This window comes from Oryzias melastigma, linkage group LG17 (assembly GCF_002922805.2).
Source record: "Oryzias melastigma strain HK-1 linkage group LG17, ASM292280v2, whole genome shotgun sequence".
Lineage (NCBI taxonomy): Eukaryota > Metazoa > Chordata > Actinopteri > Beloniformes > Adrianichthyidae > Oryzias > Oryzias melastigma.
In genome coordinates this window covers 3135978-3153812 of record NC_050528.1, presented here as the reverse complement: position 1 = coordinate 3153812, position 17835 = coordinate 3135978, and the positions used below count along the sequence as shown (strand labels likewise).

The 17835-nt window shown below is 37.9% G+C and overlaps 1 protein-coding gene across 9 annotated transcripts in view; it reads right to left on the bottom strand.

The window, feature by feature from the left end:
* pde1cb (phosphodiesterase 1C, calmodulin-dependent b) overlaps window positions 1-17835 on the bottom strand; it is a 149661-nt gene that overhangs the window by 70988 nt on the left and 60838 nt on the right. For 7 of the 9 annotated variants that reach the window (XM_024274010.2, XM_036216429.1, XM_036216433.1 and 4 more), the window contains exon 4: window positions 1551-1577. The exons of 1 other annotated variant lie outside the window; for it this stretch is intronic. In XM_024274010.2, coding sequence (XP_024129778.1) covers window positions 1551-1577 — 27 coding nt within the window. Of the gene's footprint in view, window positions 1-1550; window positions 1578-16013; window positions 16720-17835 lie in introns of those variants that run through there. One more of the 9 variants, XM_024274013.2, reaches the window with a different exon arrangement.

Here is a 17835-nt window from a genome sequence, read left to right as displayed (position 1 = left end):
TGAAATCACTGAAAGTGTTATTGAGTTTTTACATGCCAAAAATGGTACTGAAAGGAGCAGGAGAATCACTATAGTGTGAAAGTTCACTAAACATTCACACTATAGTGAGGACTTTTACACCAAAGTCACAGAGATTTACGCCCAGAAGGAGAGGTCTCTGGGCTGCATTTACAAGTAAAGCTGCAAATTCTATGTTTAAATGTATGAATAAAGTATCAGCTGTGGTCTGTAGCATCCATACTATATATATATGTATATATATATACTTCCTTGACCCGTTATATGTAGTGAAAGAGGCTAACTGAGATCTAAAACATAATCAGTAGTTGGCAAATACATTGGGCGCATATATTTGTAAAATTCACTGAAAACGTCAGCCAAGAGCCTCATCTCAAAATACAGAGACTGACAACAAAAGCAAGGCGACCCTTTGGGCCAGCCACCATCAGAAAGCAACAATCAGGTTTTTTGTGCACCATAAAGCTTTCGCTTCTTTAGCCGGTTTCCCTTTTAATGCCACCTGAGGTAACGGGAATTCTTAAAGGCTCTGAAAATGTGTTTTTTTTTTTTTCCTCGAGCGAGGCTTTTGAGGCACAGAGGCGACCACGACACAGCGGGCGTGACTAATGTGACTGTCGGTCAAACCCATCGTTGCACACCACATGAATGCAAACATCCCTGGTGGATTCCACCAAAGAAGTTTGCACTTTCAGAAGTGGGATCAGGAAAGCCAAGGATGAATTCGGTAAGAAAAAAACGAAAATAATCCTCTGTCACATTTGCAGTTATTTACCAAACAAAAGGTACTTTTCTAGGATTTAATGTTAAAAGAAACCAGAATTAATACTCAGTCATTTGTTTAGGGGTCTTAGATAACACATACATTATTAATAATATGACAAGTTGAATGTTAAAATACTTTTTTTTTTTTTACATTTACAAGTTTCTAAAATGTCTGTTACAAAAACCTTCATAAAAAAGGTGAAAAATCTCAAAAAATGGTCAAAATCCCTACATCAAACCCTTAAATATACATTTCCAAGCTATCCTTTGGTAATAATTAAGTCTTGTAGATGAATAAATTTCAGTCCCACTATGATTTCCCCCGAGTGTGTCTCAACAAAACAAATGAAAGTCTCGTAATGAGGAGGACAACATGTTCACTGAAGGCATTCTTCAGGCTATGGAGCGCTGTGTGTTTACCATAATAAACCTTGTTATCATCATTTCGGAGCATCTGGGTGTTAGCTATTGGATAATGATGACAAGCTGACCTTTAGAGCAACAAAAAAATGAAAGTATGCGTCAACGTTGAGGAGCTGCAATCCTCCGAGGAAGGAAATGGACGGAGGAACCACTGCTGGTGACCACTTTTTTATTGGAAATGCACTTTTTTAGGACATTTGCTAAAGGGTAAATAATAGGAAGAAGGAGTTCCTCTGGTAAACATCAGGAATCAGGGATGCAGGCAGGCAGTACAGGTGTGATTACGGCTGGGAAGTGAGAATGACAAACACGGGGAAGTCCAGCGTCCCAGCAGCAAGTCTTACCTCTGGGATGTCTTCTTGTATTTGCGCCTGCCAAAGAAAAAACAAACAAATACAGATTGTGAGGGACTGGAGGACGGGAACAAACACCAGGAAACATGCAAGAACAATCCAGACTGAAGCCATGCAAGTATTTCAGGATTTCATTTCTAAATAAAAGGGTCAAAAAGCTTTATTTGGTCTGGGGTTCTACAAGAAACCTGTATTTGTACACAGCTGATGTAAATATTAGATAAGAATTCATAAATTTAAACAGAGGTTTACAGTAATTCATGTTCTAGCTGAGGAAAGAAATACCAGGGACATGCAAGAAGCAGCTTAAAAACAAATACAAACTCAAGTCATGCAGGTTTTTCAGAAATGTTCTGATTTCTCAGATTCTGCTGAAGAAATAAGTATCTGATCCTTTATAGATTTCCCATTGAAGAAGAAATCGTCATCCTAATAGTAAGTTTATTTAAACCGTGAGAAAAATCAACTGTAAAGAATTAATATTAATGATTTGGATTTTATTGAGGGAAGTAAGTATTTGATCCCCTAGTAACCATTAAGACTTCTGGTTAGCCTCTCCTAATCCACCAAAATGGAAGTCACCTGTGTGAACTAATCACCTGTGGAAAAGTCACCTGTCCACAGAGTCAGTCAGACTCTAAACATTCCAACCAAAGACTAAAGAGTTTTCCGTGGATTTAAGGGATAAGATTGTAGACTGGAATGGACTACAGAACCATCAGCAACAAACTAGAGGTTAAAGGTCACAACTGTTGGTGCCGAAACACAAGACCATCGATCCACCTGTAGGTCTGGGGCTAAAACCAGATCTGACCTGGTGGAGTTTCCAGTGAGAGATTGGACTAAAACAAAACGCAGAGAGTTAGTTGATGATCTGAAAGCAGCTGGAATCACAGTCACAAAGAAAACTATTGGGAAGACTTTACACCACAATGGTTTGACGTTTTGAAGAAGCCCTGCTTAAGAGGATACATGACTAAAGTTTACCAAAGAACACCTTCATGATTCAGAGAACGACTGGGAGAAGGTTCTGTGGTCAGATCAGACCAACATGGAGCTCTTTGGCATCAACTCAACCGTTTGAATGAAGAGAAACACTGCCGATGACCCCAAGAACACTGTCCCCACTCTCGAGCACAGAGGTGGAAGCATTATGCTTTGGGGGTGTTCTTCTGCACAGGGGAGGAGTCATATACCATTTTAAAGCTGCTTCTCTCCGCCAGGAGGCTTTAAATAGGTCATGGATGGGTCTTCCAACAGGATAAAGACTAGGGTTGGGCACGATTGGGTTTTATTCGGTTCCGGTGCCAAAGCGGTTCTTTGGTTTCGGTTCCAATTCTGTACCAATTTTGGTTCTTCAGTATTAAAAAATAATGCCTACATCTTCCCGAATCAACACATTGTCATTCCCAAGTCATAACATTTTGACGTATGGTTAAGACCTCAGAGTCAAACATTGACGTTTTGGGTGTCGTTTTTGGACGTGTTCCAATTAAATCAGAGCTCCACAACCTCTGAGCCACAAACTGGCGGCCCGCCACTCTTTCACCATGCGGAGAATTCGCTGCTCGCCGCCTGTTAAACGTGATCCTGAGCTAGATGACGCAGCTGCATATGGATGTCTGTGTATGTCTCACTTCCAATGAATGGAAGACAGATAATGTTGGTTTATTTACTGCGAGGAGTTCTACAAAAATCTATGGAAAAAAGGAAGAAAAAAAAGAAATCCTTCAAAGATTTACTCGTTATCAGGGCTTTGATCTCACTCAGAGGGTGTGTATGGATGACAGCTGCTTCCGCTGTGTTTCTGTGTCTCTGTGACTGAGTTTGAAAGCTGCATTTACTCAAGAGGAGGAAAAATACAGTCCTTTTTTATAATTGTCTTGACAAAAATAAGTAAAACATCAAAGTTCAGGAGACCCGAGCAGGCTGCCCCCGCTCCCCGCAGTGGATGTCTGTCTGCCGAGCTCCGCTGAAGTTCAGAACTTTGCGTGATCGCTCCGTCAGCGGTCTTATATGAGCCCGCCCACTATCGCAGGAAAGGCAGAAGGATTGTCTAGAAATTCAACGTACTGAACAGAGTAGAAGTGACTGACATGTCCTAAAACAAATAGACCTTAAATGAAACTAAGCACCCAAATGAAGAACCGTTTGCAGCAGCTTCTTTCTGTTTCGATAGAACTGAGTAAATCATAACAGTTCCTACTTGGAACTGAATTTCGTTGCCCAACCCAAAAAGAGACCCAAAACATCCAGTCAAGAGGAGCCAAGGATTAACTGAAGTAGTAATGTATGAAGGTCATGGAGTGGTCCAGTCTGGACCTCAATCCTCTAAAACAACCTCTGGAGAGAGCTGAAGCTCAGAGTTACTAAGCAACAGTCACCAAATCGGAATGATTTAGAAGTCATTTGTAAAGAAGAGTGGACCAACATCCCTCCTGATATGTAGGGTTCAAATCTTGATCGTGTTTCTCGTTTATGATGAACTACCATCAACTTGACAGAATCTGTTTCTTTTTATGTCTGCAAACCTACAAAATCAGCAGGGGATCAAATACTTACTTCATTGAAAGTCTATTGCAGTTTTAAGTACTCAGCAGAAGTCACAAAATAGTACGACAGTTATTATTTTATTATCTTAATGTATTATATCATAGTTATTACATTACTCATAATCTATGATGTGAATCATAACTGAGTCTGTATAAAATGAAATGAAGTTTAGAAACTTTTTCCAAACATGTTTTTCCTATAAATTGATGGCCCAGAATATAAAATGACTACAGATAAGTGCTGCTCAATCAGCTATGTAGATGTACAGCAATTATCTGGAAACAAATGAAATCATTGTTATTCTGTGGCTTGTTTCCTCTGTTTCCCAGCGGTGACATTTCCATATCATGCATAGGAAACTCCAAAGTGTTTACAATTAGTAGTGAATGTGAAGAATTTAAATGGTATGTGCAAAAAAAACCAAAAACGCTGACATCCCTACCAACTTTAACAGTCAAACTAAACCTACACGCTTACTTATCCCATCCTAAAACACGCCCACACCTCGAAGAGGTGACGAGTGGGGCTCTAAAAGCTGAACATCCACACACACGATGGTTGGAGGGTTGGAGGCGGAGCCATTTCTGCTGTGAGGACTGCAGATGGGAGATTTAAATTCAAGTCAGGCAAAACTCCGATCACTTAACTTGATTTGTTTCTGGGTCATTTTCTGTATCAATCTTTTAGAGCTCTGTGTAAAACTGCAAGCTAAGGAGGTTGCTCCCCATCGACAAACTCTGAGAGCACATTGTAATGAAAAGGAGAATAAATCAATCATCGGCGGTCCACCGCTTGGAAAAAAAGATTCAGAAGAAGTGCAGGTGGTATTGTAAAGGTCAGAAACAGAAGTATTTATGCTTTCTCTGCTCTTTTTATGGCGATTATTCCAGAGATCGTCATGATTCTGCCTGCAGAGTTTTCATCCTAGTAAAGGCGTTTGTTCGGATGATTTTCAGGAATTATGATCATTTCTGTGCAAAGGTCACCAATAAATCACAAGGAAAACATAACCATTATCTAAATTGTTCAGGCTTCCAAACTGCTGGCAGAAAGGCTAATGTGTTCTTGCTATTAGCTAGCCCTGACTGTCTTGGCTGCTCCACTCATCGTTCATCCCACCAACAGTTTAACAGCCTCACCAGTGACTAGGCTGAACTGACTTGTGTCTATGTTCAAGGATGTAGTCTGGACACTGAGAAGTCCTTCCTGATGATTCGCTTGTTCTTTGGAGCTTTTAGATCAGGAGTGTCAAACTCAATCACGCAAGGGGCCAAAATCCAAAACACACCTTAAGTCACTGGCCGAACAGGATAAACATTGATTAAACTCTTTAAAACTACATTTTTAAAACTGTAAAACTGAAACTTTTTAACATAATTACTAGATATATAGCATTACCTGTGATAATGCTAGTGTGAATGCTGTAAGCTGAATTTGGCCACTGAAGATGCTAGTGCTGATAGTTGAAGATGCTGAAATTGATGGCTAAAAATGCTGAAGCTGAGAGCCAGCTAAATGCCAAAATAGCCTTAAAAAAAACTTAGTTTAGCCAAAAAAAGCTAGTATGTAGCAGAAAAAATAACTAATCTTCAAAATATCCTAAGAAACTTGAAAAAAAACAAAAAAAACGAAACAGCTAGCATGTAAATATTAGCTTAACTACAAAACAGCCCAAAAAAAATCTTAGTGAATGGCGAAATAGTCCAAAAAGCTAGCAGAATACCAATTTTAAAACACTAAAACCATAACTTTTGAACATAATTATGAATAATAAACAAGGCAGGAATATTATTCCAGAATAAATCAACTTAAACCTTAAATAACTTTCGGTGTTTTACTCTCCAAAAAAGTATATTTTGTTAAAATTGTACGAGTGCAAGATAACATAAGGTCATTAATAACAATAAAATAAAAACATTTTGGAGGGACGGCCCTCGGACCTTGACTTTGACGTGTTTTAGAGCAAGACGTATTTATCAGGCTAGTATTGATTTTGATGGACCCTTCCTTTGAAAGCTGTTTTCATTTCTAATTCATAATAGAAGTATCTAATGATTTCTAATAACCTTGCTGTTATTATTATTATTTTTTGCCATTTTCAATTAATTTTAACAAAAAGAATTAAAGCCGGAGGCGACGTTACATGGTCCACATGAGCCGCCGCCCTCTGACCGCCGTCACTGGCTAACTACTCACACATTCTGCTGCATTCATACCGGCTGCGTGTGGTGCGTTCAAGAATGCGCTGTACGCGGTTTCATGAATGTCTATCCAGCTGGAAGTGTTCACACCACACCAGCACTGGATAGGTAGGTAGTGGCAGGGAGAAAATTCTTCTTCTTTGGTATTTTTACTGTATAATAGCAGATGTTTGCCACCTACAGTGGGGTAAGGCTTAGAAATGTCAACGTCCGTCTTGGTGTCATAATAATCCAGCTGGGCACAACCGCAATTATCAATATCTCTGTCGTGATCATGTTTACAACTGTTGGCACTTCTGTATTTTGAAAACGATGCTTATGGCGTTTTTTATGTCAAAACTCCTTGCAGAAGTAAGACATCTCCACGCACGAATCAAACATTCCTAGTGGATACTTCAGAACTCTCCAGCGCTTTCTGCTCCTGCACGCTCGTGTTTAACCTCCCAGTGAGCAGAGAAAGTCATGACTGTCTACTTCCACATGCGTGAGCTGGTCTCTCTCTATCCATAATTTGCAGTTTTTATCCAAATTATGATGTATGTATGATGATAATTATCCTCCACTATTATCAGGAAATTTTTGAGCTGATGCCATTTCTCCATGCAGGAGATTTACATCAGAAACGTGAATAAGTGGGGGACACTACAAATATATTTTTTAGAAATTGTAAAATACACAGAACATTTAGTGCATTCTTTTAAATGCTGCCTCAGGTATTTAGCCAGTGACTAATCTTTCTGGCAGCTTGTTTACTAGTAAACTATATTGAAACAATAACAATAAAAACATCCAGTTTATACATAGTAGTTTGAAGTTTTTTCAATAAACCAATCAGAAGAAAGCCAGTGCAGCCCTCTGTCTCCGCCCCCAAATGTAAAAAGTCATTTTTTACTTGCACGTAATTCACTATGTCAAAAACTCATTTTCACCGGGTACTATTTGCATGTACATTTTGGTGAGTTTTTGACTCTTTTCGCTCAAGTGTGCAGTAAGAAAGAAGAATTGCAAACACAATCCACTCCATAAAGTCCCTAACTGCTGCGAGACAGAAAGAATTAGCTAGTTGATTAGCTAAGCATTTGTTGTATAATATAAATGTAAAAATGTTGTTGGACAATAGCTTACATTTCTGCTTTAATTAGTGAAGGTTCTGATTTGGTAGATTTGCCTGTAAATAATATTTCTCTGCCATACGAGTTCAGAAAGACACATTTCTACGGCCTGCAGTGACACAAACACATTTTGGCAACTGTGTCACTTGTGTTGGCTCCACAAAATAGTCCAGAAAATTGTTTGGCAGTCACTCGGAACAGTCAATAAGGAAATCCCTCTTTCTCTATTATGCTTTAGACAGAAGTAAATGTAACACAGGACATTAAGAAACGCATTTAAAAGGTAAAATGACTGAAACTCTCACCCTGTTCTCCAACAACTTCAGATTGTGAGTGTATAGGCAATATGTTCGAGAAGCTTCCAAATAAATGTTTTTTGTTGTTTTTAAAAATTATATGTGAAGAAATACCCAATTAATAATGACAAATAGTTTGAGTAAATGGGGGCAAAGTATGAACATTTGTCCTTATTGCTGAAGTGCTGCATAATAGACTTAGACTAAGGATGAAGCACGGTGGTGGAGGTGTCATAATTTTGATTTTTTTGTGAACATGCATTTGTATACCTTAATCAAAGTCAATCCTGAACCATTTAGAATATTAATATTAAATTTACCACGGTCAAATGATTGAGCGTTTATTTGTTAAGACGCTTTGGTTAAAACATGGTAATTAAAACCAACAATGGTCACATTTTAACTTGTAAATCTACAGCTGATCTGAATGTATATTTTGCTTTTTATGTTGCTTTGGCACTTTAAACAAAAAAAAAATATATAACTTAACTTATCTTATTACCTGACATTGGGAAATTTATTTGAAAAAAAATACATCTTCCTCAGAAACTTCAGAAAACGTACAATTTTAAATAGTAAAAACTTCTTAGAAAAAAATTGCAAATACCAAACCACTATTTAACTGCTTTTGATAAATCATGTATAAAATATAAAATCTATATATTTTGAATGTCTATGTAAACGATGAACACACATTGTTTTACTTTCACTGTTTTTGGTTATCACTGATAAAACCAGTGAGCTAAAGTTTCTCCTTGTTTTAAGCTTTTTTGTTTTTTCTAGATTTCATGCAGATATCATGACGCTTTCATAATCAGGCAGAGCCTCACAGCAGGAAACGGTCCATTTGAATCCTGCCTGCAGGGAAAATCCACATTGATTTTGCTTTAAGCAAACTCGGTTGTAAAGAGATGATCAATTAATTTCAATGAATAATTGATTTTCATTCAAATAAACGGCTCTGCAGCTCCTTAACACATACATTAGACTGCTCTTGCATTCTGTATTTGTCATAGAAACTATTCAATTATGAAAAGTACACATAAGTCAGGAGCTCTCTTTGAGAAAACTTCACGTTCCAATTTTAGAGAAATATTTTAATATTTCTGATGTATTTACTATTCCAATTAAAGATGTTTATGCTAAATGCTTCATTTGTGTAATTTATTCCAAAAAAAGGCTTTATTTAATCTTAGACTTGAGTAAAAGTAAAGCAGATCTTTTAGCAAACAGTAGTCTGTTATACAAGTGTGCTAAAGCTGCATTCACACCGGACATGATATTCGCGGCTGGGGTGTCGTGTTTCAGTATTAAGTTAACGTACAGCCGCAATCTGAGGTCCTGCAGCGCAGTTTCAGCGTTGGGCGCAGTGTGTCAGGTGGTTGTAGAGCCCAGTGACCTGGAGCGATCAGCCCTCTATGCTAGCCACCCGCCTGGTGAACAGCAGAGTTAGTGAGCGCCAGGTAGCGGACGGTTAGCTGCCCAGCAGATGGAGAGCCGCTGTGGGTGCCGTCATAGCAGACACAATCGCTCCAGCTCCATAGGCTTATGATTTTTTTTCCTATTTTAAAAGATCCTCTAGTTTTATTTTTGTTTTCCCCTCTCGGGTTAAAGCTCAAACGGGGCCACAGACAGACGGAAGTAACGTTTAAAACGGCCCGCAGGAGTGAAGTAAACCGCACCGAGAGAGACTCTGAATGATCTGGTGAACCCAGACACGGTAATCTACCTGCTGGTGTCTCTGTAGAGCTCTCCAAAACATATAGACCCAACTTACTCGGTCAACATCATCCATGTTTTCCATGATGTGGCAACGAATGAAGTAGTGCAGCCACCAACGATTGTTTTAATAGTCAACTAATCACTGATTATTTTTTCCGATTGGTCGACTAATCGGATCATGCACAAAGAGGATGTAAAATACACATCTTAACCATCTTTAGCTTTAAACTGACTAAAAACTAGATATATAGCATTACCTGCGATATTGCTAGTGTGAATGAGGTGAGCTGAATTTGGCTGCTGATAGCTAAAGATGCTTAAAGTGAGAGCTAAAAATGTTGAAGCTGATGGCTAAAAAAACAGAAGCTAATTGCTGAAAATGCTGAATCTGATCAAATAGCTGAAAACACTGAAGCTGATAGCCAGCTAAAATATTAGTGAAATGGCAAAAAAGCCTAAAAAAATGACAAAAAGCCAAAGTTAGCTAAAACAGCTAGCATGTAGCTGAAGTATTTGCTAAACTTCAAAATAGCCTAAAAACCGGAAAAAAGGCAAAATTAGCCAAAACAGCTAGCATGTAGCTGAAATATTAAAACTCCAAAATTGCCAAAAAAAAAACCTTAGTTAATGCCAAAATAGTCTAAAAAACCAGCAGAATGACATTATAACTTCTAACTTTACCACACTCTGACTCCATTTAATATAAAGTAACGACTGATAAATCACTAAGTTAGTCTGCGACTATTTTAATAGTGGATTAGTCGTCGATTAGTCGACTAATCGTGGCAGCCCAAGAATGAAGTCCAGAAAAACACGGATACCTCATGCCTGGGGCGTAGAGTTAGAACAGTTAGAACAGGCGTCAAGCTGACTCTATTTTGATGAGCGAGTCATGTCTGGTGTGAATGCAGCATTAGTTTATACCAAAAGTAAGCAGTAAATCAAGTTGACTTTTAAGATCTATTCAAAATGTTCAAATTAGTCTGTAGAGGTATTCAGTTAGCATGCCTTCTAACTGGATAGAAAGAACCCACTTACTATAAAATTTACGTTTTACTCCTGTTTTTGTTCTGTTAAGGAGGTTATTTTTTGCCTTTTGGTTTATTTTATTTTTACAGGTAAGATTTGGGGTTTCTTAGATACAGTTGGGGTCAAACGTACACTTGTAAAGATCACAATGTCATGGCTGTCTTGAGTTTCCAGTTATTTCTGCAACTCTGATTTTTCACCAATAGAGTGATTGGAACAGATACTTTAATGTCACAAAAAACAATCATGAAGTTTGGTTCTTTTATGACTTTATTATGGGTCAACTGAAAATGTGACCAAATCTGATAGGTCAAAAATATACATACAGCAATGCTAATATTTGGTTACATGTGCCTTTACCGTTTTCATCATCCACAAGCTTCTGGCAGGCTTCTGGTTTAATCTTTCACTGAGTTGGTGCATTTCAGTAACATTTGTTGGCTTTCTGACATAGAGCTTTCTCATCAGCATTGTCCAAAAGTAAGTTCTCAAATCAGGATTTCAGGAAGACCATTCTAAAGTCTTAATTCAAGCCTGATTTAACCATTTCACTACCACTTTTGATGTGTGTTTGGGGTCATTCTCCTGTTGGAACTCATAACTTCACCCAAAGACCCAGCCTTCAGGTTATCTTTAAGAATTCAAAGGTAATCCTCCTTCTTCATTATCACATTGACTCTCTGTAAAGCATCAGTTCCACTGGCATCAGAACAGACCCTCAGGATAATACTACCATCACCATGCTTGACAGGAAGCATGGTCTTCTGGGGGTTTTCTCCTCCAAACTTATTGCTGGGCGTTGTGGCCAAAATGCTCAATTTTTGTTTTGTCTTCCTCACAATTTTCCTGCAGAAGGTTTTATCTTTGTCCATGTGATCAGCAGAAAACTTCAAGCGAGTCTTGAGGTGGCGCTTTTGGAGCAGGGGGTTCCTTGTTGCACTGCAACATCTCAGTCCATGGCGATGCTAAGCACACTGTGGACAGCTGTGTTCCATCAGCTTCCAATTCATTGAATATCTGATTTTTGATGGTTCACCCTTCTGACCAATTTCCTCCCAACAGCAGGTGATAGTTTGCATTTTCTTCCTGATTGTGGCAGTGACAAAACAGTGCCATGAACTTCATACTTACAAACAATTGTTTGCACTGTTGCTCTTGGGAGCTGCAGCAGTTTTGAAATGGCTCCAAGTGACTTAGCTGACTTATTCAAGTCAATGATTTGCTTTTTCAGATCTGCTCCTTTGACTTTCACATTGTAGCATTTGTGGGTGTGTGATTCTAATGAGCCCTTTTTAAATGTGAAAACACCAGTTGAATTCACTCATAATTACTCACAAGAAGTTAAGGTGTCATAATATGTAGCTCATTTCGTTGAAACAACGTTCTAAGTCTCCAAAATTGCTAATTCATGTTGCTGTATGTATATCTTTGACCTATCAGATTTGGTCACATTTTCAGATGACCCATAATAAAGTCATAAAAGAACCAAATTTCATGATTGTTTTTTGTGACATTAAAGTATCTGTTCCGATCTCTCTTTCAGAGAAAACCCAGTGATGTACAAATAACTGGAAACTCAAGACAGCCATGACATTGTGATCTTTACAAGTGTATGTAAACCGTTGACCACAACTGTAGGTCTTGTTTTGGTTCTCTCTTGGTCCACTCTGAAGACAACACTCTAGCTGTTATTGTTTTCCATCTAATAAATGTGTTAATCTGCCTGACGTGTTCTGGTCTTTCAGACTGAGTGGAGATGGAGCCTCATCACTTTTGTGTTGTGTCTTTTTCGGACCCTTAGATGGAGTAAATAAGGGGTCTTAACAACTTATACTTAAGTATCCTTTATAAAACAATTGTACTACGCTATGCTCAGGAATGTTACAGGAAAGTTTTTCAAAAGGATTGAATTACTCTTTAAAGCCAAACATGAAAAGAATGTCTTTTGTTTACATCCATAGACTTGTTTTTAGCCCAACTGTTTTAAGATTTTCTTATCATTTTGCTGCAGTAATTGATAATCGACGTCTCCAAAGGTCGTCATTACTGGGAATTTGTTGAATTCAGTTCTTGGATCCTGAATCATGCATGATGTAAAGTCTTATGACAGTCATGAATCGATTAACGTTGAACCAACAAATTATCTCGTTTAATGTAAACAAAAGAGTAGACTCTTCAATAGTTAACCCAACAAGTAATCGGGTTCATGCTTGTGTTGTTACAAGGAACAAGCCGCGTCTGTTGCTGCTAAATTACTGGCTCCTGATTATTAGCAGATTACCCAGTTTGTGACCATAATCTGATTTGAGCCGCTCCTGGTCTGGTCATTATTGAAATGAACAAGTCGTGTCTGTGTTTGTGGATCAGTTCTAGAAAGATCTGCCATTGATGTTTTCTCTGATTGGCATCTCCGCTCGCTTTGGCACAGATTTTATTTTTGTAAATCTGCCCCTTAGATCTGGTCATCGACCAAAACAAAGATCGTCCAAAGCAAATGTTCTGATAGAGCTTCCATGATGACTGCGGTCTCCGCTCTGCCAAAGACTGTGCTTTGATAGCTTCACTCGCGCACAAATAACACAGCTGCCAAACAACCCTCCAAGGAAATGATGAGACCACATGAACGAGTCGTCTCAAACGCACATCCAACAACCTTTCATCCACATCATCGCACACTCAAACTTTCCCATCTCAGAACTCACATCCAGCCCGTGTTTTTCCCTAATCAGAACATGCCGGGGTAAAGTGTGGCTGCGAGCGGGGGCCCCCCTCTCCTCACACTGAAGCTCTTTGTGAGATTAAAGGCTAATGTGTTATCTGACACACAACAGGAGCCGGTGAGCGACCATCAAACTGCAGCACACATCTCTGAAGAGGGAAAGAGCCCGGCTCCTGTTACATTCATCTGACTCACTATCCATCAATTATCCAAAAAAGACAGATGGTTACGAAGGGGACCGAATCGAAGAGACAATGAAAGCATCCGAGGAAACTGAACGTGGCAGAGGAGGATGGCGAGGACAGCTCTGTGGCACGCCACCACAAACAATGGCTAATCAGAGAAATAAACATCATTTAAAAACACATCTACAAAGAAGAATTTCACAGAACTCTATAGATGTCTCACTCTACATCATGTGTCAAAGTCAAGGCCCGGGGGCCGGATCTGGCCCTCCAGGTAACTCTATTTGGCCCTCCAGATCATTTTATTTTATAGTTATCAATGGCCCGATGTTATCTTGCTTCTAACTTGTACAATTTTGACAAAATATATTTTTATGGAGAATAAAATATTGAAAATTATTTAAGGTTTAAGTTGATTTATTCTGGAATAATATTCCTGACTTTTTATTATTCATAATTATGTTAAAAAGTTACAGTTCTAAAGTTTTAAAAATTGACATCCTGCTAGCTTTTTGGACTATTTTGGTATTTACTAAGATATTTTAGGCTATTTTGGAGTTTAGTTAATATTTCAGCTGCATGCTAGATGTGTTGGCTAATTTTGGCTTTTTTTTCGGTTTCTTGGGATATTTTATAGTTTAGCTATTTGTTTCACCTACATACTAGCAGTTTTGGTTAACCTAATTTTTTAGGGTAATTTGGCAGTTAGCTAATATTTTCGGTAGCTTTCAGCTATTAACTTCAGCGTTTACAGCTATCAGCTTTAGCCTTTTTAGCTATTAATTTCAGTGTTTTCAGAGATCAACTTCAGGGTTTTTAGCTATCAATTTCAGCGTTTTTAGCTATTAACTTCAGCGTTTTCAGATATTAACTTCAGAATTTTCAGATATTAACTTCAGCATTTTCAGCTATCAACTTCAGCGTTTTTAGCTATCAACTTCAGCGTTTTTAGCCATTAATTTCAGTGTTTTTAGCTATCAACTTCAACATTTTCAGCTATCAATTTCAGCGTTTTTAGCTATTAACTTCAGCGTTTTCAGATATTAACTTCAGCATTTTCAGATATTAACTTCAGCATTTTCAGCTATCAACTTCAGCGTTTTTAGCTATCAACTTAAGCATTTTTAGCTATCAACTTCAGTCTTTTCAGCAATGAATTTCAGTGTTTTTAGCTATCAACTTCAACATTTTCAGCTATCAACTTCAGTGTTTTTAGCTATCAATTTTAGCGTTTTTAGCTATTAACTTCAGCGTTTTCAGATATTAACTTCAGCATTTTCAGCTATCAACTTCAGCATTTTTAGCTATCAACTTCAGTCTTTTCAGCAATGAATTTCAGTGTTTTTAGCTATCTACAACGTTTTCAGCTATTGACTTCAGCATTTTCAGCTATCAACTTCAGCGTTTTTAGCTATCAACTTCAGCGTTTTTAGCTATCAACTTCAGCGTTTTTAGCCATTAACTTCAGTGTTTTTAGCTATCAACTTCAGTGTTTTTAGCTTTCCAAGTTTAGTGTTTTGAAATATTAACTTCAGCATTTTTAGTTATCAACTTCAGTGTTTTCAGCTATCGTCTAGTTCCTATTTACGTTAAATAGCTACAATTTTAAAGTTTAAAAAATGTAGTTTTAGAGTGTTTGATAAGTGTTTATCCTGTTTGGCCCGCGACCTCAGGTATGTTTCGGGTTTTGGCCCCTTGTGCGGTTGAGTTTGTCACCCGAGTTCCACATTATTCATTCAATCTTCTTCTATGGTAAATAAAAACTATTTCTTTAGACATTTACAGTAAAACAAAGTAAGAAAAACATAAAATCTTCTCACTTCCCCCTCCAATTTTTTTTCTTCTGTCATAGGAAAAAGTCACAAAAAGAGGTCATATTGTATGAAAAATACATCAAAATGATTTTAAACATTTACGATATTTCCATATATTTTTGTAAATTCAGAACTTTACACCATAAAATGTTAAGGGAACAAAGGCAGACTCAAGTAAGGAACTTGAATAAAATATTTGGTCATGTTTACCCCACTGTAAGTAAGCAAAATGAAGAGATATTTTGCTCATTTTTCATCATTTTAAGCAGAATGGTTCTACAATAACTTGCAAGACAACAATTTTGCTTTAAAATAGAAAAATTCTGACAAAGTGGCCGTCATTTCTCGCATGAAATTCTTGCATCAGATCATCAGCCATCCTGAAGTTAGAGGTTAAATATATTTTAGCTGAAGAAATGTTTCCCACAATCCTTTGTGAGCTGCATGGCTGTGTGTTTTTTCAGAACTTGCTATTTATTAGATATGTTTGATTTGACATTTTTGATGAGGTTCAGCCAAAACCAGACAAACCCTGTTACTACAACTGTCATTTTATAGGTTTAGGATTTTTACGTCTTTCTTGGTTCATCAGATAAAATGAAATGTTGTTTTTATTTCCAAAAAAACAATGTTTTTCACTTAATATTTGATATTTTTTGTTTGCATCAACAGCTTAAAATTTTCCCTTTTATTGACTCTACTAGTAAGTCATATTTTGGGTCTTTTTTTAATTTTTACAAACATTTTAAATAAACAGACATGCAGCATTATCTAAGCACTTTAAAGTACACTTTTTCAAAGAAGTAAAAGCATGTATACTCACAGTCCTCGAAGCCGGAGCCAGATCTTCTCTATCTGCTCTGGTTGGAGGTACTTCAGGGCAGTACTTTCAAACTCCTCGATTTCTTTGGTGGGAGACTCCATGTCTCAAAGTTCCAGATAGAACAGCGAGAGACGGGAAGAAAACTGGAGTTTAATCCCTCGTTAAGCCCGAGCAGCGAGAGCAAAGCGACACGGAGTGGAGGCTGCAGTGTGGGGAAAGCCAGGATGTCACCGAGGTCTTCTCACTCACATTTGCAACCACAGCTGAGACAAACCGCCTGCCATCCCCATCCTCCTTTTTTTTCTCTCCAGCAGTGAGAGGGAGTAAGTGACACTGAAAGTCAGTGACTCCCAGAGCAGCTGTGACACAGTCCACCTCCTCCTCAGCTCTCCCTGTTATGCTTTCACTTGTCTCCTGCGAGAGCACAGGGGTCCTGGAGCCGTGCCATGCTCTCCCAGCAACCACGGGATGCAGACGGCTGGGCAGCGCAATCCCGGATTAACGCGCTCTGCCGAGATCTCCACACGAGAGGGAGGAGAAACGGCACCAGTAAAAAAAGAGGGAGGAGCCTAAGCAGTAATGATGTTCTGTTCCATCCCGAGGAGAAAAAAGCAGGGAGTGAGGGAGGAGGATGAATGGGGACACAGATGGACAAGAGGGCAAAACCTTTCGTGACAATTGTGACAGCGCCAAGCTTTATCAACACAAACAGGCCCACTGGAAACACATGCGTTTCTGAAAATATGAAAAATGAAAAAAATCTGTCATAATCATCTTAGTTTAAGAAAAATAACATATTTTCTTAAACTAAGATTATTTTGCTACATAAAAACTATATTTTAAAGACCAACTCCAATGAAAATTGTGTTTATCACAATTTTCTGATGACTGAAGACACATATGAAGACAATGTAACTTCAAAAATATTTTTGAGCATTTATGTATTTAAATCAAGAGCAGTAAAAAATGCAGTTTGCAAAAGCTTGCAGGAGTGACGTTAAATCTACAATGGCGAGTCACAAGCTCTCTGCTCCGCCCCTTTCTGATGCATCCACATGCAGACAAATAGATCCATGAACGTCTTCGTTTTCCTCGTACGAGCTGGAATCTGGATCAGAACAGCAGCGAAAGCTCTGATTTTACTCCCTATTTTGTTAAGTTGGGAGTGTGAGGGGCTTTAAGCTAGCAGGCTAGAGTCTAAACAGAGGGATGATAGGAAATGAGAGAAGGTTTACTTAGTGCCAATACTAACTCAGAGGTGAATTTCTAATTAATTCCTGTCACTCTGCAGAAACTATGTCTTAGAAAACATCACACATTTTTGGATTTTTGGCTAAAAACAGAGTTACCTAATTAAAAGACCACTGGGAACACTTTTAAAATTGATTAAAAAAAAAAAGGAATTATACGATTATTCTTCCTGCAAGACGTAAAATATGAGAATTATTCTTTAAAAAAGATTTTTTGATCTTTTTCATTTAAAATTTTTTCATTTTGCATTTAAAAATATTGATTGTGTGTATTATTCCCAAAGGTACGGAGCCCCTAAAGGGAAATTAAAGAAAAAAATGAAGTACCGTAAAATGTTTTCTTTATTTCCAAAAAATGAATTAATTAAAAAAAGAATTCTGATTAGTAACGGATACGCTCCGAATGGTAATAGGTGTGCATCAATTAATAACCAGAACATTCTTTGTTAATTCAATGTAAAAAAAAAAAGTTATCATCTGGTGTGCAGCAGTTACTAACCAGACCTTTTTTTGGTAAAAACTATATTAGTTAAAACAAATAAATTCTGGATAGTAACCAGTGTCCAACAGAT